At 39.0% G+C, this 27,929-nt stretch overlaps 1 protein-coding gene across 4 annotated transcripts in view; it reads right to left on the reverse strand.

The window, feature by feature from the left end:
• KANSL1 (KAT8 regulatory NSL complex subunit 1) overlaps positions 1 to 27,929 on the reverse strand; it is a 169,617-nt gene that overhangs the window by 52,764 nt on the left and 88,924 nt on the right. For all 4 annotated transcript variants that reach the window (XM_032615015.1, XM_032615016.1, XM_032615018.1 and 1 more), the window contains one exon: positions 7,183 to 7,324. In XM_032615015.1, coding sequence (XP_032470906.1) covers positions 7,183 to 7,324 — 142 coding nt within the window. The remainder of the gene's footprint in view (positions 1 to 7,182; positions 7,325 to 27,929) is intronic.

The following is a 27,929-nucleotide window of genomic DNA, read 5'->3' on the forward strand; positions in this document are numbered from 1 at the left end:
GATTTCAACAGAAGGCCCTAGCAGTAGCCATGAATACAGCCTAAGACTCAAACCCAAGCTTCCCCTTTCTTCCACTTGAATGTATGGACCTACATGGCTTGTAGCATCTTTCATTCACATCTTCCAGATCTGGGATCTTTATCAGAGTATGGTATTTTACACTATATCACCAACCAGACTATACTATATTAACAATAGCAATGCAGTTTTTCTACTTAACTTGATCAAAAATGTGGCTTAAGGATGACCAAACTAGAAGTGCTACAATTATAAATGATGAGCTAAACCAACTATCTCTGAGCAACCACAACCACCGGGTGAAACAAAGGTGGAACAGTCTCTACGGTATCTTAGAAACCAAAAACTTAAAACTGTTCCAAAGACACCTGTTTCTCACAAGCAAAAGCATTACTCCAGATTAGGTTCCTGCTTGACAATTTCAAGCTCAGATTTTACATTCACCCCAGAAAACAAAAAATGTAAAAAGAAATTTTAAATGACTCCACAAATCCTCTCCGTAGCCAGCATGGGCCCAGCTTGGTGAAGACAGAAGTTAGCTTACTATGAAAAATAAACAAAAACCACAGACATGAATCTCCCATCAACGCCAAGTAGAAGTGACCAAAAAAATCCAGTTATGACACTGTGTAACAGCAAGACTGGGATGCAAGTGCTCTTTGGTTCTCTTTCTCTGGTCTAGAAAATAAGGAGATCTGACTGATAAGAAGCTCTTAATGGAAATTTTGTATTAGAATCACTTGGGGGAAACCTTATCAAACTATACTTGCCAAGGTCCAACATCAAATCTACTCAGAATCTCTGAGGTAGGGAGCTGGGTATTCTGTTTTTCAAAAGCTTCCCTGGTAAGTCTTAATGCAAGCTCTAAACTGAAAAATACTAGACTCAATCATCTTGACTCAGCATCAGAATCCCCCAGAGAACATCCTAAAATATATCAACAGATTTCAGGGCCTAAAAACTTTGACTTATCAATTTGAGCTCCCTAGGCCATTATGACATAGGCTCTTGTGAGCCCATGAACCAGATGATCCTGTCCCTGGGGTTATTTCTAATACAAAAATCTCCGTGAAATAGGAGATATAAGAGATTGGGGGTCCAGTGGTGGTTAAGAGGGAACGATGGAATTTTACCTCTGTTTAAAAGGGAAGAAAAACAGGACCTCCCTGCCCCCCTCCCCACCATAAGAGAAACAACAAGTTTCCTATTCTGGAATAAGACTATACCTAGGCTATGTAGAAAATGAAGCAGAGACTCTGCAGAAAGAGGGAGAGGTTATTAAGAAAGCAAGAAACATTTGCCCTAGCTTTCAAAATGGGGTTTCTCTGGATAAAAGAACTTCTTTTTCACTGTGGTGTCCTCTCCCGTTGCGGAGCACAGGCTCCGGACGCGCAGGCTCAGCGGCCATGGCTCACGGGCCCAGCCGCTCCGCGGCATGTGGGATCTTCCCGGACCAGGGCGTGAACCCGCGTCCCCTGCATCGGCAGGCGGACTCTCAACCACTGAGCCACCAGGGAAGCCCTGGCTAAAAGAACTTCTGCAAAATATTTTCTTGTTTCAATCAGAAGCATAAAACAGACCTCACAAACTTTTCCATTTCAAAGTAAAAACTGTTTGTAAAAAGCAGCTATTTTGTACAACATTCCCTTCTCAGAATATTGCATTCAACATCTTCTCTGCTTAAGAGCCTAAACCACCTCCCCATCTCCTATATAAAGCTAGCCCAAACTCATCTTGGCATAGTCCATAATCCATCCCTACCTTATTTATCTATTTCCAACTACTTTCTCCAAATATTGTTACACTAACCGCATTATCCCCTAGAGAATGTCTGAATATATATGAAGTTGTTGTTGAGAGCTGGGGGTTATTACAAAGTAGTAGGTAAAGAAATGCAACTAAATGTTACAATACTACCCACTACCTGTTCTTATGTCTTTGTTTATACTGATTCTGCCCTTCTCTTACATTTATCTATCCAAAAGGTTTTGCTTCAAAAAGCTTGTCAAAGCCAAGTCCCACCTCCTTCCAAGAAAATGTCCCTGGTTTAACTGAGCCCCTTATTTTCTTTATCCACGTTGCCAGACTTCCTAAAGCATGGTGATTTTATCTTACATTCTGTATATTTAAATCTCATTTCCAGAGCAGAACCTTAGGCCAAATTATTTATTTCATTTATTGTTGCCTCAATTTGTCGTTTAAATGTTAACTAATGGTAAGATCCTTGAGGACTTAAGACAAAATACAAATATATTCGAATCTCCCATATTCCCTAGCAGAGTTATACACCAAGAAAGGAAATGCATAATAATTATTTTTTGGCTTTTATGTTTAAAACTTTTTGCCCTTGAATGAGAAAATATTAAGTTTATATTAATTACAGCTAGGAGCCTAAATAAATCCAACTATTAGGTATAAAGTTACTCCCTCAATTTTTCTTAGGTGAGAAGGTAAGTCAGGATAAAACAGCCAATATTTTCCAAAGGGAAATTTTTCTCCTTAAACTACCAAATAATTTCTAAAAAACACCTTAGAGACTATAAAGACACCCTCCTGTGAAAGCTTTAAAAGACCTAGTAGGGACCATTTATTCCCCATCATTTTATAGACCCAGGGAGGATGCAGGTCGAAGGTCATGTCAATAGGCCAATCCGTGGCAGAACCAGGGATAAAAGCTGGGTTAGTTAGACCCAGCTAATCTTTGTTTTGGCTTTCATTCATTCAAATCAAGCCACTGTGTCTCCATTCATCAAACATTTTTTAGGTGCTGGGGGTACAGGAAAGAAAAAAGACATATCCTTCTCCCTACTCCTATCCAAACTCATCCCTCAAAGTGCTTACAATTCTAATACTGGGACAAAGACAGAATATCAACAATATGAGTAAGTAAAATTTATGTTGCACATTAGAAAGTGTTAAATGCTAAAAAACTAAAGGACAGTGAGAGGATAATAAAGTGGGAGTAGGCACTCTTTCCTATTAGGCGGTCAGGGTAAAATGCACCGAGAAGGTGGTGTCTGAGCAAATACTGGAAAGAAACTTGGGAACAAACTTTGGGAATATCTGCAGGAAGAGCTAATGCAGCGGTTTCAAGGTTGGAGCCAGCTGGATAACTTTAAGAACTGTAAGGAATTTGGTATGGCTGAAGGAAAATGAATGAGTGGAGTCTGAGGCAGAAGCTCAAGGCAGAGGAGGTAAGTGGGGGTGCAGGGCCTTGTAACTCCCTGTCTTTCAGCTTTTATGTCCAGATGGTAAATCAATGGAGAGTTTCAAGCAGAAGGGAGCAATGATCTGACTTATGGTTTAAAAGGATCAATTTGCTATTGTGTTGACAAGTGGACGAGTGGACAGTAAATAGAGGAGCAGAAAGAACCGCTGTTGGACCGAAGTGGTTGGATTCTGTGTGTGTGTGTGTGTGTGTGTGTGTGTGTGTGTGTGTGTGTGTGTGTGTGTGTATATATATATTTGAAGACAGAATCAATCAGTTAGTTATGCAAATATGCTTCTTGGGATGTGAGGGAAGAGAGTAGTCAGAGTTAGTAAAGGTTTCTGGCCTCTGCAACATTAGAGCTCCTATTAATCTGTTGAAAGGTCTTTTCAATGTGCATTAGTTTCAATCAAATCTATTTTTGCAAATATTTACTCAAGTGCTATGCTGATTCATATGCTACCATTCACCCATGCATTCTTGCCCTGACCCCCAAAACTCTGTTCGTTCATTGTAGCATACAAAACCAACCATTAAATCCTTTATACTGTACCTCATACCAAAAAGGATGAAAGCAACTAAAAGGAAGATGAGCAAATAAAAAGCATACAAACGGCTAAAATCTGTTCATTCAGGTGACCTTTATTGAGTGTCTACCACATGCTGGGTGGTGTGAAACCCTAAGAATAAGAAAATAAATAAAATACATTCCACTCTTAAGAAGCTTACTACCTTCATCTAACCTCAGACAGGCAGGCAGGCCAAGTATGACAATGACAGTGCTATAACAGAAGTTTAGAGAAGATGACGTGAGAGCAGAAAAGAGGCAGAGCTTCAGGAAGAGACTGATGGAAGTAAGGCTTTATGGAGAGGTCTACATGATTACTTAAATTTTCCTAAAATATACTTAATAAATATAGTTAATAATCACGAAAGGAAAGGTCATTATTAGCAAAGAAAACTCCATGAAGTTCCACTCCACACTTGTCATGGCAACCCCAAGCTGGGATTCCCTAGCATTCGGGGTTTATACTGGGTCAACATTATATGGCTGTGACATTAGCCACAAGCAGCAATAACCTCAAGGCTACTGCACTCTAAGCCCAAGGTAAAAAGGCCAGGAGAGTCTGCCCACCCTTCACTATCACTTCCTAAAGTCACAACCAGGACCATGCCTGGACTGTCCAGGCCTAGAGAACCAAACACTACAGAACACAGGACTACAGAAATTGGGAAGGGTCACAGTTGCATGAAGTCGTAACATATCCTTATAAATTATTCCTCTCTGGAAATACAAATCTGTCCTACATTTAAAAAAGGAAAAAACAAAATGAAGTAAAACTGAAAAAGGAAGAAATGGTAGAAGAAACTGTGCTAAGCCTGATTATAAAACAGGGCCAAAGCAAGCAAGCAAAAAGGAAAGAAAAGAAAAAACTAAGTTGTACGCTTGGGTCAACTGCTTTCCCTTTACCAATTTCAGGTAACACATGGAGTCAAAGTACAAGGGAGAAAAAAAAAAAACCACCTCTTCATCCATAAAACAAAATTAAGATGCAATTTCACATACTCACTTTCCTACTTCATTCTAAATAGGTCAAGCTTTCCTACCCATCTTAAGATAAATCAGTGACCTCACTGTAAACCAGCACCACAAGATGGTCCTGGGCTACCTAGACTAGACATGGCTGTCCATAATGCCTTATAACTCTATGAAGATGGAAACTTCAACTACTTTACATCAATTCTGAAGACATGTATTCTAGGTCACTGCTATTCCCATTCAGCAGCTTTTCTATCCAGAAGTTTCATTGTTCTTCCATCTCTCATTCCCCATAACATTTCCATCCTTAGTTAGCAAGTGCTGTGCAATCTGACAGATCAGTCAAAAGAAGGGATAAAAAAATAATATAATGTTTCGTACTAGACATAGATGCTGAAGATTGCGTGTTAAGAGAAAGAAGTCTCCTTTAGCAACAGAACCCTCTTGGTCCCTGTGCATTCCCCCCTCAGTTTTATTTACCAGGTGTGAAATTTCAATAAATATGCTCAAGAGAAATGATGAAAAGGACACAACAGCAGAATATGTTAGAAAATGCTTTGGGGTCAGATAAATAGCCCTGAGTTCAAATTTAGCTCTGCTTCTTACAAGCCTGTAAGCTGTTGCTTTGTGCATTAAATAACACACATGAATGTACCTGTATATAGTCCACACTCAAGGTTCAGACACTGTTTTCCTTTCTCATTTTAAGACATGGGAGCATCTTTTTTAAAAAGGCTGACTGAATATGAAAGTTAAAACACAACAGTGTTCCAGATGGTATGTCTTAGTTTAACTGAAATCACTTCTTAGTGGCACATAACAATGGTGCAGCTTACAATCAACAGCATCTTTGAGTCTATGAAATACAGTAGTTTTATAATGAGGAACTAATATAACATAAACACATATATAAACACACAATATATAAAATAGATAAAGCAACAAATATGACTACCATTCTAATAATCTCAGTTGTTACTAATAGTGAGACTCTAGTTCTCAAATATGAAAATTCTCTCTTAACTATTGGCTATAAAGTACCAGACACTGGAGAGGTGTCCATGACAGAGGAAGACTGTTTTTCTCCTCAGGATAGGCATATCCAGTCATCTCCCAGATACTCTTTATCAACATTCCAGCTCATATTCTACAAATATCACTTAATTTTCTTTGTGAAGAAGAGCTAAGCATAATGTTTACCATCCTTGGTGAATATTTTTAGATTTAATTCCTCATTTGCACTAGCTAATTTTTAAAGTTAGGATTTAATGTGTTCCCTATCCTAAAGGAACAAATTATTATTATTATTTTTTAAGGTAAGTCCTCTGGACTTTGCCCTCAATTATAATATGTTCTACTGAACTTCTGGAGAATTACATATAAGCCCATTTGGGGAAGAAGCTCAAAGAACGCTCCAGTGAAATGTTTGGAATAAAAGCTTACATAATATATAAGGGAGGCTGCAGGACTTTTACTTCAAACTCTTACCCTTTTGTTCATCTTGTCAATTAGTCATCCTTTAACTCTTGGTCTACTAATTAATTTAATGTACGCAGTTCACGGTACATAGCAATTTTCTTAAGGCTTTGACCAGTACTAAGGCGGGACAAAAACGTTGTGACACTTATTTTTAGGGGCAGTAGATGCTTCATCTAGACCCACATGTTCAGTCAGGGAAGTCACTGCATCAAGCTAACACAATAAGTACCTTGCAAGAACATAAGCACCAAGAAAGGAGGATTTTTATTTACTGTGACCCCACTAAGGAGAACAGTGCTGGTACACAGCCGTCACTCAACTATTTACTGAATGGATTTCTTTTCCATGTACATTTTTCCCCCAGTCAAACTCCAAGTAAGCAGAGGACATTTTTCAGAAGAAGAACTATACAAGTATCACTGTTAAAGATAAAAGCTGTATCGTTAAGAGTCAGTCCACTGCAAGCAGGAGAACAAAGGAAAATGAAATCACCAGTGTCTAATCTTGCCTGAATGATCTTTCAGGAAAAACTTTATTTTTCCTCAAGAAAGCAAGGGAGGCTTAGCAGTAAAACAGAAACGCATCTAAGTAAAAAAATAAGATGAAAATACAGTCATCACCACTTTTCCATAAATATAACAAATATGCAGGTATGGTCAATGGCTTACATTAAATAGTGCCTTTTTTTAAATGTTCCCTGTTAGCCCAGATATTCAAACTGTTTTGTTCTAAACCCAGGAGCTAATCTAACATTATATTCTAACAGTGTTGTCTGCATTATGCTAAGTAACACCAGGCTCTTAAACAAATTAAACCGCTGTATCAGATCATATTAAACCATTCTCTCTGACATAGTTAAGAGTTACTGAGGGATGGGGAAAAGGGGATAATGATAGTTTTTAGCTGAGCTGAAAAAGACCAGACACTTATCCCTTACCTTATTAGCACGTATCTGTTTGTAAATATCTGTTTGCTGCCGAATTCGATATTCCAAGTCAGAAACATGAGCCTGAAGCCAGTTCCAGCGGCTGACAATAGCTGCTCGGTCTGCAGCCCATCTCCATTCTGACCTGCGCCTCCTAAAAGGAAATAAACTGAGTGAAATCCAAGAGTAGCAGCAACATTTATACTAAATGGGAGTGGGATGGTTTTAACGTCTAAATGCCCTTATAGAGACCATTCTAGTGTCAAGAAAATCTTAAGACTATATGTATGTTTATGTATGTATGTCACAGGACACACATGGATAAAACTCTTCACATAGATACTTCCCAAATTAACTAGCTGAAACTGCCTTGTAAGTATCCTGATCCTGTCTGTGGCAGTTTTTCTGGATTGCCTTAATTTCTCAGGAGATAGAAATATTTTCTACTTTAAGACATATAAAGGACAAAGATTACGTATCTACACAGAAAATCCAAGACACCACAAATTATAAAGCTAACCAAGAATTCAGCAAAGTTGCCGAGTAAAGATCAACATACCAAAATTAACAGTGTTTCCAAGTGCCAACAAGTAGAAAAGACTCATTTTTTAAAACTATTTACAACACTAACAAATGCTAATATTATACACAAAAGATCTTTGCAGAGAAAATAATAAAACCAAAAGACCTACATAAATGGTGAGATAGATTTTTTAAGATGGCAATTTTCACATCTACCTACAAATTCAAATAAGCTCCAATCAAACCTCCCATAGGGTTTTTTGTTTGTTTGACTGAGCTGCACGGCTTATGGGATCTTAGTTCCCCAACCAGGGACTGAACCCGGGCCCTCTGCAGTGAGAGCGTGAAGTCCTAACCACTGGGCTGCCAGGGAATTCCCCCCACCACAGGGTTGTTACTGGAAACTTACAAACATCCAAAAATCCACAACGGTGGAGGGGAGGAACACCACTAGAGAAATTCTAAAGAAAGTATGGTGAAAACTCACACTACAGACTTAGGGTAAAGCTATGGTGATTAAGGCAGTCTAGAGAGACAAAAAGACCAGTGGGACACTACACAGAACTCCCAAACTTAGAACTGGATATATAAAAGAGATAGGCATTCAGAGCGATGAGGAAAAGACTGAATTATTCAATAAACGGCATTAAGATGCCAGTTCTTTACATGAAAAAAGTAAAATTACTTCCTTTCTTTATGATATAATTCACTATTTTTGGAATTCCTATATCTGAAAAGTCAAACTTAAATAAGATTATCTTTGGAACTTCAGGGCAGGGAAGGATTTCTTAAACAAGACACACAAAAAATTTAGCTAATTTTCAACATACTGCAAAAGATTTAATAAAGTTAAAGGCAAGCTACTAGTTGGTAAAGATATCTGTAACACATAAAACTAAAAATAACACATCAGAATAGATAACAGAACTCCACCAAAGAGGTTTAAGAAGAATATAATCTAACAAAAGATGAATAAATTGAAATTTCACATAGGAGAGATCCAAATGGCCAATAAAAATATGCCAGGCCTTGTTAGATTTTTGGTTAAAATATTAGTAGGTCAAATACTAAGAAGTCATTTCAAACCCAGATTGGAAAAACCAAGTGTTAGTGAGATGTGGGAAACAGTAATTCATACATTTCCAACAATAATAAAAACTGGCACCACCACTTTTCAAGAGTAATCTGGAAATACTTGGCTAGGTGGGAAATGTGTATACCCAGCCATCATGAAATTCTATTTCTGAGAATATAACCTGCACATCTGCATGAAGAAACAGGTTCACTGCAATAGTTGGTAATAACTAAAAATTAGTTACAATTTAATTTGCTAAAGTAGGGAAATAGATACACTATAATTTACTGGATTTTTCTACAGCAATAGAAACATATTAACCAGAACTATCTGTATCAACATGACAATATCTCAGAAGACAATGTTGAATGGAAAAACATAAAAACTAATAATAAGCTAAACAAAGTACTACTATAGATATAAACAAGTAGTAAAGGAATTTAATGGAGTATTGTTTATCAATTTAATTATTACTGTATGTCTCAACACGACTAAATCTCAAGAATGTGGAATGGAAAAACTATATAAAAACTTTAAAAAAAAACCCAAAAAACAATAATAAGAATTACTGGGACTTCCCTGGTGGCGCAGTGGTAAAGAATCTGCCTGCCAATGCAGGGGACACGGGTTCGAGCCCTGGTCCAGGAAGATCCCACATGCAGCGGAGGAACTAAGCCCGTGCACCACAACTACTTAGCCTGTGCTCTGGAGCCCTCGAGCCACAACTACTGAGCCTGTGAGCCACAACTACTGAAGCCCACACGCCTACAGCCCGTGCTCCACAACAAGAGAAGCCACCAAAATGAGAAGCCTGGGCACCACAACGAAGAGTAGTCCCCACTCGCCACAGCTAGAGAAAGCCCGTGCACAGCAACAAAGATCCAACGCAGCCAAAAATAAAAAAACAAAAAATAAATTTATATATATATAAAAAAAACAACTGCTACCAATACATAAATGGTAAATGCATAAAACTGATAAACAACAAATTCAGGATCAGAGTGCTCCTTACCTCTGGGAAGGAAAATAAAGAAGTTAGATTTTAGGGGCTTCCCTGGTGGAGCAGTGGTTAAGAATCCGCCTGCCAATGCAGGGGACACGGGTTCAAGCCCTGGTCCGGGAAGATCCCACATGCTGCTGAGCAACTAAGCCCATGCGCCACAACTACGGAGCCTGTGCTCTAGAGCCCACGAGCCACAACTACTGAGCCCACGCACCGCATCTACTAAAGCCCACGTGCTCTAGAGCCCATAGTCCGCAAAAAAGAGAAGCCATGCAATGAGAAGCCCACCCACCACAACGCAGAGTAGCCCCCGCTCGCCGCAACTAGAGAAAGCCTGCGCACAGCAACGAAGACCCAACACAGCCAAAATAATTAATTAATTAAAGAAAAGTTAGATTTTAGCTCTAACTGTAATGTAATGTTCAACTGCTCTTTAAAAACTAAAAGTCTGATAGAAAACGGCAACTTTAATATTAGAGGGGGTAACTGGCATCTGGTATATTCTGTAGCCAAAATATTTTATGAGCTTCCACAAAATTCTATTCCAAGAGAGAAGTCGTCATACTGCCCTTAGCCCCATCTCCAATCAGGTTCTACATACTCAGTAACAAACATTTTAAGTGACTGTAAGTGAAGTTCAACATAGTCCACTGACAGGGTGAAATACATTATAATAAAAGAGAACAGGGCTTCCCTGGTGGCGCAGTGGTTGAGTCTGCCTGTCGATGCGGGGGACACGGGTTCGTGCCCCTGTCCAGGAAGATCCCACATGCCACGGAGCGGATAGGCCTGTGAGCCATGGCCGCTAGGCCTGCGCATCCGGAGCCTGTGCTCCGCAACGGGAGAGGCCACAGCAGTGAGAGGCCCGCATACCGCAAAAAAAAAAAAAAAAAGAGAACAAATCTAACCATAGTAGAATTAGAAATGAGTTAATACTTAATCATACCATAATAACTAAGATCAAGGATAGCAATAGTATTTTACTAACTTCAATACATTCCAAATATAAGCCATTGAAGCCAACCATTGTGATAAAGTATTATCCAATTATTTCTCTTTAGAAACAAGGCATATAGTTAGTTCCCTAACCTTGATGGAAAAAGCACAAGATATAAAGATACTTTCTTTTTTAAGTACAATTATCTGGTTCGATATTGGCTGCAGGTCTAGTACCAGTCCAAATTCAGGAAAAAACCTCAAGAGGTCAAGAATAACCTCTGGATCATTCTTGAACTATAAAAATGTCCCCCCTTTTCTAAAATAGGTAAAGCTAGTTAACCCTCATATCCCATTTCCAACTTTCATCACTCTTCAAGGTTCGCAACCTTCCTATCTTGTAAAATCTCTTGGTTTTACAGGTTCATTTCATTTCTGAAGCTACCACAGTACCAAGTCCCCATCTACCACCAATGGGCTACTCCAATAACTCCTTAACTACCCACTCCTAACATAAATCACATATTACTTCTCCTCAATAAAATCTCCTCAAACCTTATTTCTTCCTGTCACTCTTATGTGTAAGGAATCACACAGCTTCTCTGCTTCTTTACAAATCCTAAGTCTTCAAGGAAACAAAGTAGAAGGGGAGTCAAATATCATAAAAGGCAGCAATTCGAAGCCAAAAGTGATTAATAAAATTAACACAACATCCATTTAATGACAGTTTATTCCCAGACAAATCTGTTTTAACAACTGACAGTGGCTAGCCAAAATAATACTCTAATGTTGAAAACCAAAGCAAGGGAAAGATGATTTCTTGGCCAATTTACAGCACTTCCTCCTTAGTCACCCTTGGTGGACAAAGAATCCTGGCAGTCTCTCCCAATGATCCTGAACTTAGCTCATAAGCATTCTCATGAAAGTGTTCCAGGACATCAAGCACTCTGAATTGGCAGGAAAGATGAAACTTATTTGTTATTTCTGAATTTCGACACATCTTAACCGAAAGAATTTTTTCTCTTTTTCTTTCTTGTCTGAGGTCAAGGAAAAAATAAGAAAGAAACCACAACACTTTAACTGTGTGAAAACTTGAAAATACAAAAGGAAAAGAAAATTCCTTAAAACGTTTCAGTTCACAAGAACTTTGGTGGATAAACACATTTTTTCTTTTGACATTAATGAACAGCCCTTTTCAATTTTCTTAAGGTCAAAACTAACAGGCTGATATACAAGTATTATTCTAAATACCAATACAAAACCGAACGTCATGGTAATATTTTTTTGGAGATTGGCTAATAAACTAATTAAAGACAAATAAACTAATTAAAGATAGGCAGCATTAAGGGAGGACTGCAACCCCCAATTATGAACAGGTTTCATTCTACAAATACATTTGTCATATGACAGTTTCTAACCAGATGTAATTTTCAGCTGGAAGTTGTCACAATGTGGTAGTTAATGAAAAATGGAAAACCCCACCTCAAGTGTCCAAAAAGTATCTTGTGTTCAAAATACCAGCAACGTGGACAGAAAGCTGAACTGTTAACAAAGGTGGGAGGTGTACAGTTAGCAAGCCTGAGGTGAGCTGTGAAGATGTTACCACACCCCAGTGGCAGAGGAGAACACAAAACACAGTGCAAGAATAACAGCTTCAAGTGTAAGAGTTTATGTTTTTGTTTCCTCAACAAAAACAACATGCCACAGAAACTCAGTTTACCAGAGGCAGAGGTATATTTCGCCCCTAATATTCAAAATGTAAATTTATTACTCTGATAATTTACAGCTCAAAACAAAGAGACACTGACTTAAAAGCAGGGTCATGCTTTAAATAGAACATGTGACTAAGGCTGCAGAGTGATACTTATGCAAATATGAGGATGAACTGGTTTCTACTGCAGTCATTATCAATAATGAAGAAAAAGATGTGGATTCCAACAATCCACAGGGTTCTTTCAACTCTTTCCTATTGCTTACTCTGTGCTAATAATTAGTAAAATAATTGCTCTGTGCTGTCTGTGCAGGACACTAGGATGCTTTCTAAGGTGTTGTTCTGCCATGTACTTTATGCCAGTTTGCACCAGAATATATGTCTACATGTACTGGGCTACTTACTACCTGAATGGGAATTCATTTTAACTTGTATTTTGTTCCTTGCTTTTAGTAAATGTTTTACTGGTAAATTTTCTTTGTCTGCATGTGCTGTATAAAAATCCATTAAACTTTTACACAATGAATTGCTTTTTGGTTACCTAAATGCAGAAAGATACAGTACTAATATTTGCTTTTGTAATATCACATGAATAGTAAACTGTAATGTTGCCAGTATTGTACCAGTATTTATTTGTATAAAATAGTGTATGTTGTATAAATAGACTCTTTTTAGCTATGTGAACTTACAGAGCTTTAATAGTTCTTTTTTTTACAGGGTTAGAATATTACCACATATCTAGAACTTAAGATATTCTATGGGATCTAAGAATAATTATTTACTTGAACAAAAAAATCATTTCCTCTAAAAAAGCTCCCACATTTATAAACACTTTAAAGCTAAATAGTGGAAAGTACTAGAAAATTTAGAGTTCAGGTTACATGTTGGCCAACGTAGAAAACAAAAATGGGATTAATTTTTGTTTTTAATTCTTTAAAATCCTCTTGAATGGTAATGTTTCATTAGAAGAGGACAGACAGATCAACACAGGGACTTCGATGTAAGGAGATTTAACTTCTCTTAAATGTGAGGACCAAGCTCCTTCCATTTTTATTACAAATTAGATATTATCCATTGAATCTTCAAAGGTGTCAATGATAAAACCTTTTCTACTACACCTTAAGAATCACTTAACTTAGAGGTGGTTACCACTAACCTTACTAAAAGAAAAACAACAAGGAATGTAATTTCTAGTAACACAGAGAAAAGACAAAGATGTGCTACACCTCTTACTGCCAACATACTGTCAATGAGTTCAATAAAAGAGATTGTATTTGATAAATCCTATCTTCAATGCTGCCACAGACAGCAGGGGTAGATACTGTACTTCCTTTTTCTCGAAGATATACTGCAGCAAAAGCTGATTTACCTAAAAGTAACACTAAAGCTAGGCACTGAACCAAGTCAAACACTTGACCTAGTGCTGCCTTTAAGTCACCTAGTTCTAGTCCAGGATGGGAAATCTTCAAGTCCAGTAGAACAGTGCTGGTGGATTATACTTTTCCCTGATCTAGAAATGTTTTTAAATCTTATTAAAGTAGCAGTATGCTGCAAAGGCCTGAATGGTGGCAATTCCATCTTTGATTCTGATTTCAGTCCTATCTCCAATTCTTTCCTTTTATGCAAATAAAGATTCCATTAACAAGATAAAAGTAAAATGACTGTCCGCAGCAAGTTACACAGTACAACGTTCAACCAAAAACGATCCGATAGTTATGTGCTACGTCCAAATGTGCAAAATGTCTGAAACACCTACATTCTGAAATCTCTGGAATCTTTAGATGACTTATAAAAAACCAATAATGCAGACTAAGTAAAACTGAGATCACCATCAGACATCCAGAGCACACAGCTGCTAGACTCACAGTATCCAGGGTTAAGAGTGAGGGTCTCTCTGGGATAGGAACAGAAAATCTTAACATTACAAAGAGTCACATTAAAAAAATGTGTATACAAGTATTAACTACCTAGCTCAAAAGCAGTGACATGCTGTATGACAGGATGAGGGGGGAGGGGGACAAGAGTACCCACGTTACCACTGGGTTATGAAAAATCCTTTTTCCAGTTTCAGATATTAGACAGTTATTGAAATCCAATTTGCGCTCCGCCAACTTCCCTTTAAATACTCATTAAAATTAGAATCTTAAAGTTTCACACAGCTAGAAACTAAGAATACAGGTTAATCTCTGAATAGCCAGAGAAATTTCCAATAACCAAAATTTAGAAGAATCATTAAGGCAAAAAAAAATAGGAACATATGAGGAAAAGATAGATTTCTATTTCTAATCACTATATCATATATAGAATTTCTAATAACCAAAGGCAGTGAAGGCATCTATTGCCAATCCCTTCCACAAACTTAAAAAAAAAAAAAGGAGCTCATTTCTTTCCTGTGTTACAAATTTCAAATAATGAAATGAAAGCTAGATGAAAGTAGACAGAAAATTGTATTTGATATCCAAGGATATTTAGTTGGCAATGAGAAGAAGCTGAAGCATCATTTCCATAAAATGATGGAAAATGGTTTTCACTGACTGTTGAGCAAGGAAAAGGACTAAATACTGCATCACGTTATCCAAGAAGCAACATTACTCAAAAAGGCAGTGTGACATAATGATACAGAAGATTCCTCCTCAGCCAGCACATCTGAACACCATCAAGTATCAGGAAGTTGGCCAGAGGCTGGACTCAGTAACACTTATAAAGCTCAAAGTAGGAATGTAGAGGCAACAAGGTGGACACTGAGAGAAATCATTCCATCAAGCTGTTTACCTGCATATATCAAGAACCTTTCCTCCCAGGCAATGTAACTGTCTACCTTAAAATCTCGCATAGATTCAATATTCTGTAATGACCTATATGGGAATAAGATCTAAAAAAGAACGGATATATGTATAACTGATTCACTTTGCTGTACAACAGAAACACCTTATAAGTCAACTATACTCTAATAAAAATTAAGTTTTAAAAATCCCTCAGAGAGGGCTCCCCTGGTGGCGCAGTGTTTGAGAGTCCGCCTGCCGATGCAGGGGACACGGGTTTGTGCCCCAGTCCGGGAAGGTCCCACATGCCGCGGAGCGGCTGGGCCCATGGGCGCTGAGCCTGCGCGTCCGGAGCCTGTGCTCCACAGCGGGAGTGGCCACAGCAGTGAGAGGCCTGCGTATCGCAAAGAAAAAAAGAAAAAAGAAAGAAAACAAAATCCCTCAGAGAAAAAAACAGGGAAACTATCAGAAGTAGAGTTCACTGTAAAGTAAAGGCTACAAAATTGGCCAGATGCAAAATAAGTGTCCCAAAACTAAAATTCTCACATCCTTACAAAAATCTGTTTTTGATAGTCCTCTCCTCCTCTGTAAAAAGCAAACAAAACATAACAAAATATTCTTCCAGTATCTCAAGCTGGAAAGCTTGTTACCCTCAACTCCTCTCTTTCTCTCACAACCATATTTAATCCATGAGAAACTCTTTTGGCTCTACCTTCAAAATACATTTAATCTCAGACCACTTCAACCAAGCAATCATCATCTCTCAGCTGGAAATGGCATCAGCCTCCTGAGTGGTCCTCCTGCCTCGGACTTACCTTATAGTCCTCTGCTCAGAAAGTTCCCATCTAACCCAGAGAGGAAAAGCCAAAGTTCCTACAAGGTTCCTCGCTATTTCTCATCCTCCATTCTCTGACTTAAATGAACTTGTCTTGAAACATGTTCTTCTCCCAGATATCCTTCAGCAATATTTCTGTATTTCCCTGGGGTCGCCTTATCAAATAAGCCTACTCTGACCAACACAAAATAGTGAGCTGCTACCACCACCCTCCCCGGACTCTCCTTTGTTTCCACAGCACTTACCACTTGATATTTATTTATTCATTTATTGCCTCAGTTCCTCCAGCAGTGTCAGTTACAAGAGGGGCAGGAATTCTTTGTTTTATTCACTCATGTATCACAAGAAATTCTTGTTTTATTTACTAATGTAGCCCCACAGACCCAATACAGTTAAGTCCCCAACACACGAATCTCCAAGTTGCATTCGCACGTCCCATCACGTTAGTTAGTTCATGTGTCTGGCGTACATTGTCACGTGTCAGCTATGATGAGAAAAGAAGAGCTACTACCCAGATATCACTGGATCTTTTCTTCAAGAAGGTAGATAGAATTGAATCCAGCAAGGAACCAGAACCTGTGCCATCAACATCAGGCGTGAGTGAAATTGCAGCTTGCCCTCCGTCTCCTATTGCTGACGATCCTTCAGCTCTACCACCTCCCACCTCCTCTCCCTCCTCCAGTCAGCAACTCTTCTTGCCTGTTCACTTGATGCCAGCCCCTGGATGCCAGCTGTTGTACTGTGCTACTGTACTTTTCAAGGTACTGTGCTGTGAGATTTAAAAATTTTTTGTGTTTTTTTTAATATATTTGTGTGGAAACTATTATAAACCTATTACAGTACAGTACAACATAGCCAACTGTGTTAGCTGGGTACCTATGCTAACTTTGTTGGACTTACGAATGCGCTCTCAGAACGGAACTCCTTTGTATATAGGGGGCTTACTGTAGTCTCATGTGCAGTAAGCATTCAATAAATGTATGTTAAATGAGTGAATATTGGTGGTGGTGGAGATGAGGAAGGGAGTATCCTATCCACAGTGGTTCACAATAGCATATGCACGGCTGGAAAGGCAGGCACAAATCTTTACTGAGGGTTATTAGTTTATAGAATTGATCTAATTCCAATGAAAACCCCAGACGGATTTTTTGAGAGAATTTGACAAGACTGATGGATTTGACTACCCAAATTTAAAACTTCTATAATTCAAAAAACATACCAATTAAAAGGCAAACAGAGGGCTTCCCTGGTAGTGCAGTGGTTGGGAGTCCGACTGCCGATGCAGGGGACGCGGGTTCGTGCCCTGGTCTGGAAGGATCCCACATGCCGCGCCCGTGAGCCATGGCCACTGAGCCTGCGCTCCGCAACGGGAGAGGCCACAACAGTGAGAGGCCCGCGTACCACAAAAAAAAAAAAAAAAAAAAAGAACTGTATCTAATGCCTGCTAGGTTTCAGGGAAACTGCTGATGAAACAGCAGTTTCATTCTGGAAAACAATATAACATTTATCAAAAACCTTAAAACTGTCCTTATCCCATGACCAAAAGAATTTTCCACATCAGAAATTTAACCCAAGATAATAACCTGTGATATGAAGCAAGTTTTACTCACAACAAAACTCCTATGTAAGAGATCACAAACGAAGGTCACATTCCTGAAGTTGGTTTTATTTGCTTATAGTTGAATTTTCTTTGGCCTCCATACATAAGGATACAATATTTTTTCAATTCTTTGCCAGCACTTTAAATTTATATAAAGACAAGATCTGCCAATGCTGGGTCTGCAAGTCTCTTAATGACTATTAGCTAAACAGCAGCTGATCCCTTCAGCTGTGGCACTTGATCCACAGTCCAAAATTATCCCCACCTGGTAGGTGTCATTCATTTATATTATATGCCTGAACTCCTGAAGTTACCTGAGTTGGAAACCCTACACTATAAGTCAAACGTTAAGCCCGCAGGGCTGTCTAAACCCGTATTGTAGGGCCCCATCTCCAGAGTTTCAGATTCAGTAGGTCTGAGGTGGGGGTCCCAGAACTTACATTTCTAACAAGTTCCAAGGTGATGCTAGGTAATGCTGCTGGTCCAAAGATCACACTCTGAGAAACTTAGACTGATGAAACTTCCTCTGTGAAGCCAGAGAGGGGTCCCATGAATTACACAATTGCAGGATACCATTTAAGGGGATGGGGTAGAGGGTGCTAAGAAAAGCTGATGGATCAAAAACCAATAGTCACCACAGATGTCACAGCACTGACTACCCCTAATTATCAGAGGTAGAAAACCATTGCCCTACACTAAATTTAGGAATAATCCTAGATTAAATTCTTGGTCCTATTTTTTAAATTCTACATTCTTCCTCATGGGTTTTATTTATTCTCAAAGTTTTAAACACTTCTTCTACACTTCATAACATAATACGGGTTGCAAATAAAGACTGCTGTAAAAGATACCTTATAGCTCCAATATTTCATGACCAACAAATGTGTTATTACCACCTCTAACATTTTCTACTGAATCTGAATTCTTTCTTCAGCTAGAAACTATACATAGTAGGTAACATTTGTGGAATGCTTCCTTTGTTCTGGGCACTGCTACCAACTTTACATGAATTTCATCATTTAATCACTATAACAACCCTGAGAGACAGCACCTACTCTCCCCATACTGCAGATGGAGAATCTGAGGCACTGAGGGATTAGGTCATTTGCCCAGAGAAGAAAAAGCAAGATGTACATCTGGCTCCAGAGCCCTTAATTTTAATCACTGCACTATAGTGTCTCTATCCTCATTGCCTTTGTGTTAAAGGAAAGCTTCGTTAACAGGGAATTCAATTTAAGGTCTTTACCTACCTCTTGAACCCATTTTTCTGTTTCCATATACAGATAAGAACTCTACTTAAAAAAGGCCAACACAGGGCTTCCCTGGTGGCACAGTGGTTGAGAGTCCGCCTGCCAATGCAGGGGACACGGGTTCGAGCCCTGGTCTGGCAAGATCCCACATGCCACAGTGCAACTAAGTCCGTGCACCACAACTACTGAGCCTGCACGTCTGGAGCCTGTGCTCCGCAACAAGAGAGGCCGCAACAGTGAGAAGCCCACGCACCGTGATGAAGAGCGGCCCCCACTCGCCGCAACTAGAGAAAGCCCTCGCACAGAAACAAAGACCCAACACAGCCAAAAATAAATAAATAAATAAATAAATATAAAAAGGAAGCACAGACACTCCATTATAACATTAATAAAAGTATGTGACTTTGTGTGACACACAAAATAAAGACACATTAGTCCCTGCCCTTAAGAGGCAGCATGCAAAACAAAATGATACCCAATTCAGTCTCCACATAGAAAGGCATAAAGGTGAAAAGTCAAGAACCAGCAAGCTGTAATCCCCTGAAGGGATCATGGAGGCTGGTCTCTAAACTCTAAAGCCCAGCAGAGAAGTCCTAGGAATGTGTAAATGACCCTGCACAGCAAAAGGGAAAGGGCAGATAAACCAACTGAATAAGAGAAAAAAGATCAGTGAAATCATATTTTTAAGCCTATGGCCACATATGGTTCTATTTTTTTGTATTCATCATTTACTATTAAAAACCACTGCAATATATTGGTGATGTCCAAGACAAATATTATGGCAATAATATTTACTTTGCTTAAGGAAAGAACTCAGAAGTAACTGAGGAACTAAACAGAATGGAAAACAGGTCTACTCTGGGCATCTAATTGGTATGAAATTATGTTAGAAACAGATCTGAATTAAGAGGGAAAAGCAATTTGACATGCTACTGCAAAAGAAGAAAGAAGACTGGCCTCAGCAATGAACGAAAGACGAAGATCAGAGAAAACATGATAGCATCTATCTGCGTTGACTGCTTTTTAAAAATTAACAGACATTATTTCTTAGAATAGTTTTAGGTTTACAGAAAAGCGGAGTGAAAAGTAGAGAACCCGTATATCCACCCCCTCAACAGTTTCCTCTATGATTATGCATTAGTGTAATACATTTGTTACAATGATGAACCAACTGATACATTATTATTAATTAAAGTCCATAGTTTACACAATAGGGTTTACTCTTTGCAGTTTTGACCAATGTATAATGACATGTATCCACTATTTTTAATATGTAATGCCAAAATCAAAGAGAGTGTTGCTCCAGCTCTCACTGTCTTTATCACAGTAATATAAACTAACTCCTAATCTCCCCCTGCCCTCATCTACTTTTCCTAATCTTCCCCATCTCAATAAAGAGCAATACCTTCCTTCAACTGGCTGAGACCAAAAAACTCACTTTCACAACCCACACACCTAACCCATGAGCAAATCCTACCTGCTCTGCTTTCAAAATATATCCAGAATAAAACATTACTCCTCACAAATTTCACCACCACCCTGACCCAAGCCACCACCCTCTGGCACCAGAGATCACAACAGCCCCCAGCACAGATGCCGCTGCTGCTGTCCAGAGCAGTCAGCTTTTCTTTCAAACTAGGTCAGATCATGTCACCCCTCTACTCAAAGGTGATACTCAGAGTAAAAGCTAAAATCCTTACAATAATCAACTAGCTTCCAAACACCCTATCTCCACCTACTCCAGTCCCCCTTTACCCTGAGTTTACCTCCTACTAGGTTCCTTCTCACTACTGAAGCTACACTGCTATCATAAAGACAAAGATGCATTTAGCCATAAGTGCTTAAAGGTAAACAAGTATTCACATTGTGAAATGGAACATTTCTAATCATATTCATAACAAAACTGCTGTAATATTAACTGGCTGAGAAATGGGTAAGGGAGGATCCCCTATCAACACAAGGATGGTTAGAAACAGTAAATTAATCCATCCTGATAAACAACTTATTAAGTATCAAGCTTTAATGTGAATAAAGTACTTCTCCTAAATCTAGAGATCTAGATCCCAAATACATTTGCCTACACAGGGTACCACCCAAGGGCCTGGAGGGTGGGGGTGAAAGTGGGGAGGGCAGAGCCATACAACACTGTACATGGAGTAACACACCTGGTTGCTCTTTATTCTCTGCAAGATAGCTACATTCAGTGGAAACCTCTTATAAAAGTGGGCAGAATAAGGTAATCCTCCTGCTCATTAATACAATAAAACCAAGACTTAATGTAGGAAAAGTTAAAGAACAGTGTAGTTGAACTAAGAATTTCAGCCTTGCATATCAATTTGTGTGACTGTGTTCAGTAGCATCAGATTTTACTATCACTGTTGTCCACTTCAGTTCAGTTCCCAGGCTTTAAAATCCCAAAGAAGAGAAAGAGATAAGTATCCTACGTGCTAGTATTAGTTATATTAGAAAGTGCTACCATTTATTGAAACCTGAAGGGCCAGGTACTTGACATGTATCATTTTCTAATTTTAATTACAACTTAAATACTGTATTCCAAGGCTATTAAGAGACTGAGCAATTTTGACAAAGTCACACAGCTAATCAGTGCCAGTAGAAATTCAAACTCACGTCCGACTCAAAAGTCTGTATTCTAAAATATATCTCAATAAAGCTGTTTTCAAAAAATGCTTTCTTTCCAACAGACCACAGGCTTTTCTGAGTCAAAACTGAAATCGTTATGACAGACATATAAAGCACACTGGGTTCTGGACAATATACAGGAGTCCTATCAGAATATTTTAGCAAAATAAATTAAAGGTAAAGGGGCTTAAAATCTGAAAATATTTACCTAATAAGAACTGTAATTTTTTTGCCCAACTTCAAATTAAATGAGTTTTAGGACTCAGTTTTCCACAGTCCTTTCCTCCAAGACATCTGAACACCCTAAAAAGAAATACATAAATAGCCTGGATATTTATTTCCTTTGATAAATGGAAAAAAGTAACGTGAAAATGTTTCTGGCTATACTAGTCAACAAAAAAATTGCCCACCAATGTGGAATCTAGCCTTCAAAAACTGGTCATGGTCATTACCCAACCTCTAAGCAATAATACATTCAACTGGATTGTCAAGCTAATAAAGGAGGAGAGAGAAAAGCCACAGGAAATTTGAGAGGTAACTTATAATTGGCTCTCATCAGACTCACAGACCGGGTCTAATCAGAGACCAGGTGACATGGTGGGATTATGCAAGCCAATAACAACCATATTGAATGAAATGTCTTTTACAGAACACCACCACTTTCTCCATAAGAGAGTTCAAAAGGTTATTTTCACTCCTCACAGTTATACTAATGATAAGAAGGCCAATCACAGCTCGGAGTAACCAGACTTTCTAAAAAGGAATTCAATTCTGTATTTTCTTCAGAATCTTCCTTTCCCATTAATGGGGATACTAAATTTCACGTATGAATCAAATTGAGAGAAAAAAGAAAATACAAAGTGAGCTGTAAAATCTATGCTCATGATCTGCAAAACAGATGCAGATGGGGTGAGGTGGAGAAGCCCTTCCCTAGTTCTTAACAGGGACCAACCAAAAGGTCCTGCTTGATCTGTCTCTGCCCATACCATCATCCCTAAGAACCACTCTCAAAACCTCTCCTGGCTCTTTTATACTCTGGCCACACTGGCAGAGACTAAAGGAGGATTCCCTGGCAGTCCCTCTCACAGATCTATTTGCCCTTTGCTATACTCATCATAAACATAATTTTAATCAGTTGATTCAAGCATTTTTTTAATGGTTATTATGTTTCGAGATACTTTTGTTATAGCAGTGAACAGGACAAAATCCCTACCTAACAGGAGGAAATTTACATTCCAGAGGTAGAGAACAAAAAGCTAGTAAGCAGAAGTGTGTGTGTGTGTGTGTGTGTGTGTGTGTGTCTGTGTGTGTGCATTAAAATGTTATTTGTGATATTAACTTGCCCTTTGACAGCTGGTGGTCAAGAATCTCTCTTTTAAAAGTGGCAGAGACCTGAACAGGATGAAGAACCAAACTCAGCTGACAGGAAACCTGTGGAAAAGCTTTCCAGGCAGAGTGTGCAGTAAAATGTACAGGCAGGAACGCACTCAGAATTAAGAGTAAGAAGACCAGTGTGGGTGGAGCACAGTGAGCCTAAGGAAATGTTTTAAGATGATACCAAGGTGGTATACAAAAGCAGATAGACCCTAGATCCAGTAGGGTCCTGTAGCCCATGATAAGGAGTTTGACTTTTAGCCTAAGTGTGCCATGAAGCCTTTGGACAAATTTGAGCACAAGATATTATTACTATTTACATTTTTAAGCTCACTCTTGCTGTTCTGTGAACACACTATAGATGATCAATAACAGAAGGAGACAAATTAGGAGGCTACTGAGGTTGTCAAGGCAAAAGATAATAGTTTGATGACAGCATCTGAAATGGGGAGTAGGTATTTATATTCAGAATGTAATCTGAAGGTGGAGCCAGCAAGATTTGCCAAAGGAATAGAATGTTGACACAAAAGAGAAAAAAATTTTCTTTTCCAAATTTGAACATCTGATTTTTTTTTAAACATCTTTATTGGAGTATAATTGCTTTACAATGGTGTGTTAGTTTCTGCTTTATAACAAAGTGAATCAGTTATACATATACATATATCCTCATATCTCCTCCCTCTTGCTTCTCCCTCCCTCCCACCCTCCCTATCCCACCCCTCTAGGTGGTCACAAACCACTGAGCTGATCTCCCTGTGTTATGTGGCTGCTTCCCACTAGCTAAAAAGAGAAAAATTTGATATCTGTGTCTCCCCATGAGAATGTATGGGACTGCTGCGAAAACAGGGGCCACATATGACTTACTCGGTCCTCAAGACACAGGAGCAGTGAGTATAGTCTAGTTGAATGAATTAATGAACGACCTATTACATTTCTCAAAAGAATAAAAGTACAGGCGGGGCTTCCCTGGTGGCACAGTGGTTGAGAGTCCGCCTGCTGATGCAGGGGACGCGGGTTCATGCCCCGGTCCGGAAGGATCTCACATGCCGCGGAGTGGCTGGGCCCGTGAGCCATGGCCACTGAGCCTGCGCGTCTGGAGCCTGCGCTCCACAACGGGAGAGGCCGCAACAGTGAGAGGCCCGCATACCGCAAAAAAAAAAAAAAAAAAAAAAGTACAGGCATTTACTCTGGCTGTCAAATACTGGTAGGGTGTCAGGCATGGAAATTAAGCACCTTAGGGAAAGAAAGGTGAGTTAAAAGATACCAAAATAAAAGAAACCAGAGACCCATATTTCACTGAACTTGCAAACTCACCTCAAAGTACCACCTGTCTCAAAATCGAATACACACACACACACACACACACACACACACGGCTCATTTAGGAAAATAAGTTACAATATCAGAGCAACAATACTTCTTTGTGAACTACAAGATTGGCTATATTATCTGACAAGATAACTTAAATTGACAGACTTGCTTCACCAAGTAGAGCTAGAGGTCCTTGGTGTCCTGTGATATACGAGGAATCTGGTAAATCTGTCATAAATCAAAATGTGTTGAACTTTTTTTTAAAAACAGAGACAAAATAAGTTTAGCGAGCAAAGAGGAGATTAGACATTATTTTTAAAACTCCTCAAAGCCTACTCTATATATCTGCAAAATTACAGGATTAAATTTCTATGCTTTTACATAAGATTCAGAGTTGACTTTAATTTCCCTCTGTAGAAACTACAGAGGATTGAGATGGGGGTGGGGGAGAGGCGGGGATACACATGATGACTCTTATTTTTCCTCCAAGGAAGTTACTGGAGTCTGTAAAAACAGAACTTAGGGCAGTATTCCTTAATGCTGGCCATACATTAGAATTATCTGGGGAGGTTTTAAAAACATGAATGCTGAAGACACACCCCAGATCAATTTAATCAAAATTAACTGCCGGTGGGCCTGAATTTTTCCTTAAATGCTTTCCAGGTGATTCCATTTAGCAGCCAAAGTTTCGAACCACCAACCCATAGCAATAAAGATTAAAGTAGAGGAATTTAAACAAAAACTCCTAAAGAAACTCAACATTTTCTGAGTCAACAAAGTTGATCCCTCATATTAACTGATGGCTCACAGTGAGCATTTTGGAGGACACATAAAAGGAATTGTCTTGGAATAATAAAAGGTTCATTTCACACATACTTAAACAGCTCAGGTAAGGACAGAACAGAAATAACAATGAAACAAACCCTGGTTAACCCCACCCACATTCTTTCCTAAGGCCTGCATTTTTTACTTACATTATCACTGCAACAAAACTAGAGTCAATTCAAGTTGTCTTCTTCCTGTAATGCTGCCTTAAATCTCTACAGAACAGCAGTTACTTGCTGCACAGCTAAACACATCTTCAGCTGAAGAAACTTTACCTAGAAAAAAGAAAGTAACACCCCATCTTGTCCCTCCCATTTCCCCTCATCAATAGCTAACTTTGAACAAAGAGTCTGTGGATTCATTGTACTATTACATGAGGATAGGGCAGTGAAATTCCCAGTCCTCAGCTGCAAAATAAATACATTTAAGAAGTTCTATAGAACACAAGAGTAAAGCAAAATCTTAGTAAACTGACACACGTCCCCATCCTCCTGAACACATGAAGAAGGCTGCCATAGTTTTCCAATTACATTTCAACTCTGTCCTAGTTTTAAGGCACAAGCTGATCTTCACCTCACAGAGATTTCCAATTATGAGAGAAACGACAAATTCCTTATCTACGATCAATGATAAAAGAGATAAGGATAAAAAAGAAAAGGGAAATTCAGTCTGGTTTTTACATGGATTTAGACCCTTCTATAATTAATTAATTGATTATTCAAGCTGACAGGTGGACAGGGATACAAATAAAATACGGGAAGCATTTTAATGCATAGTTTTAGGCTGAAAGGATCTAAACAGTTTCCCTTACATATTGTTTCTGGAAATCTGCAATCAGAACATAGGACTTTTCATTTCAGATTTATATTTAATGTTCAGCTGATTATTTTTTCTCAATAAAATTAATGTGCTGTCTTATTTTAATCATGTAAAAGCAGCAAAGTGGTAAGGAACTTGAGTGCCATGACGTGAATATTCAAAATCAACTGGTTATATATACCCCATGCATTAAATCTGAGTGCCTAATATATACCTCCAAAATGATTACAATGACAATCCTTCAACAACATCTGAACCATTACAATGTGAACAGCATTCTGCTGAGCGCTATACAATAATCAAAAGACGGGGTCCATAGCCTCAAAACAGTTTATAAATGTGAGGAGATAAGGCTGATAAGCAATATAGCAATAAACACATAATAAGGGCTTAAAACCAGGCAGTACAAACTAAGTATGAGTAGCAGTCCCCAGCCTGGAGTCTTGGCGACCAAAAAACACATTGGTAAGCCAAATAATTAAGAAGGAAAACTATATGTGGGAGTCCTAAATATATAAGAAGCCAAGGTTGGAAGCCACTCATTTGGTCAAGAGAAAAATGGTTTGTGTCTTTGCGAGCAGACCAGGGTAGTCTCAACTTTGCTATTTACTGTGTGAATGTCAACAATTTACCTAACCCTTTAAAAGAGGTAATACCTACCAATCACCATGAGAATCAAACAATATTATACATATAAAGCACTTTCTAAAAAATTAATTTTTGCCTGTGTTGGGTCTTCATTGCTGCACGTGGGCTTTCTCTAGTTGCGTTGAGCGGGGGCTATTCAATGAACAATGACTATTCATTGCCATGCGCGGGCTTCTCATTGTGGTGGCTTCTCTCGTTGTAGAGCACGGGCTCTAGAGCACAGGTTCAGTAGTTGTGGCACACAGGCTTAGTTGTTCCGCGGCATGTGGGATCTTCCTGGACCAGGGCTCAAACCCGTGTCCCCTGCTTTGGCAGGTGGATTCTTAACCACTGCGCCACCAGGGAAGTCCCCATATAAAGCACTTTTACACAATGCCTGGCACTTAGTCTCAAATACTGGCTATTTCCATCATTACTGTTAGACAGACAACAGTAATATCCTAGTGCTGGCAGGATTATGTGATTATCAAGTCCAGTAGTTCTCAAGTTGTGGCTCCCAGACCAGCAGCATAAGCATAACTTGGGAACTTTTTAGAAACCCACAGAAAATCTTGTAGAAATAAATTTCTATTGTTTTTAAGCCTATGGTACTTCATTATAGTGGCCCGAACTAAGACAAAGGTGTACTCCTAGAGTTTATTACATACTGTGTGATAAGATGGCAGAGTGGGAACGTGAAGTGGGGTTGTGATGAGAAGGATGTTGATCACAGTGGCAAGGGAAATCAAGAACTGCATTTTAAATATGAATCTGAACTTCAGAAAAGAAATATACCTGTGCTGGGGATATAAATTTGGAATTATTGGTGTATGGATGATACTCAAAGGACTAAAGATCACCAATGAAGAATACAGATGGGGGGCTGGGGGGGGGTCCTGAAAACCAAACCATGACACACTTTAACATTCAAAGGGTAGGGAGAGACGAGGCACCAGAAGTCTGTATGGAGGCATGCAAGACCGGGTCGGCGGGGGGAACGACACGGGACACATGTGCCATCTTCCGATATTTAAATAAATTCTAGCTCATATCCCCTTTATGGTTCTGGGTCTACCCAATCCTCTTCTCATCTGAAAAATCAAGTATCAGGTGGACCTAATTTCTACTGTCCCACCTATATCATCTCAACTTCATTCCTTCACATCTCTTTCAACAACAAGAATACTTTTTAAAAAGAACAGGATGGCGGTGGTGGGGGGAGGCAGCAAAAGAGCTTTTATACAGAAAGGTTCTGAAATATTTACAGACAAAATAATATGTAGTACAGAACTGACTTCAGAATAACTGAAGTGTGCGTGTGTTTGTGTGCGTGCACACGCGCGCTGGTCGTAGGGCAAGGGGGTCTAGATAAAAACCACAATAGCTATGAGTTTATGTCTGTTGTAGCCGAGTGACACACACACGGGGGTTTACTGTACTGTTCTCTCCACTTGTATGTTAAGCTTGCA

Source organism: Phocoena sinus, chromosome 20, assembly GCF_008692025.1.
Source record: "Phocoena sinus isolate mPhoSin1 chromosome 20, mPhoSin1.pri, whole genome shotgun sequence".
In the NCBI taxonomy this organism is placed as follows: domain Eukaryota; kingdom Metazoa; phylum Chordata; class Mammalia; order Artiodactyla; family Phocoenidae; genus Phocoena; species Phocoena sinus.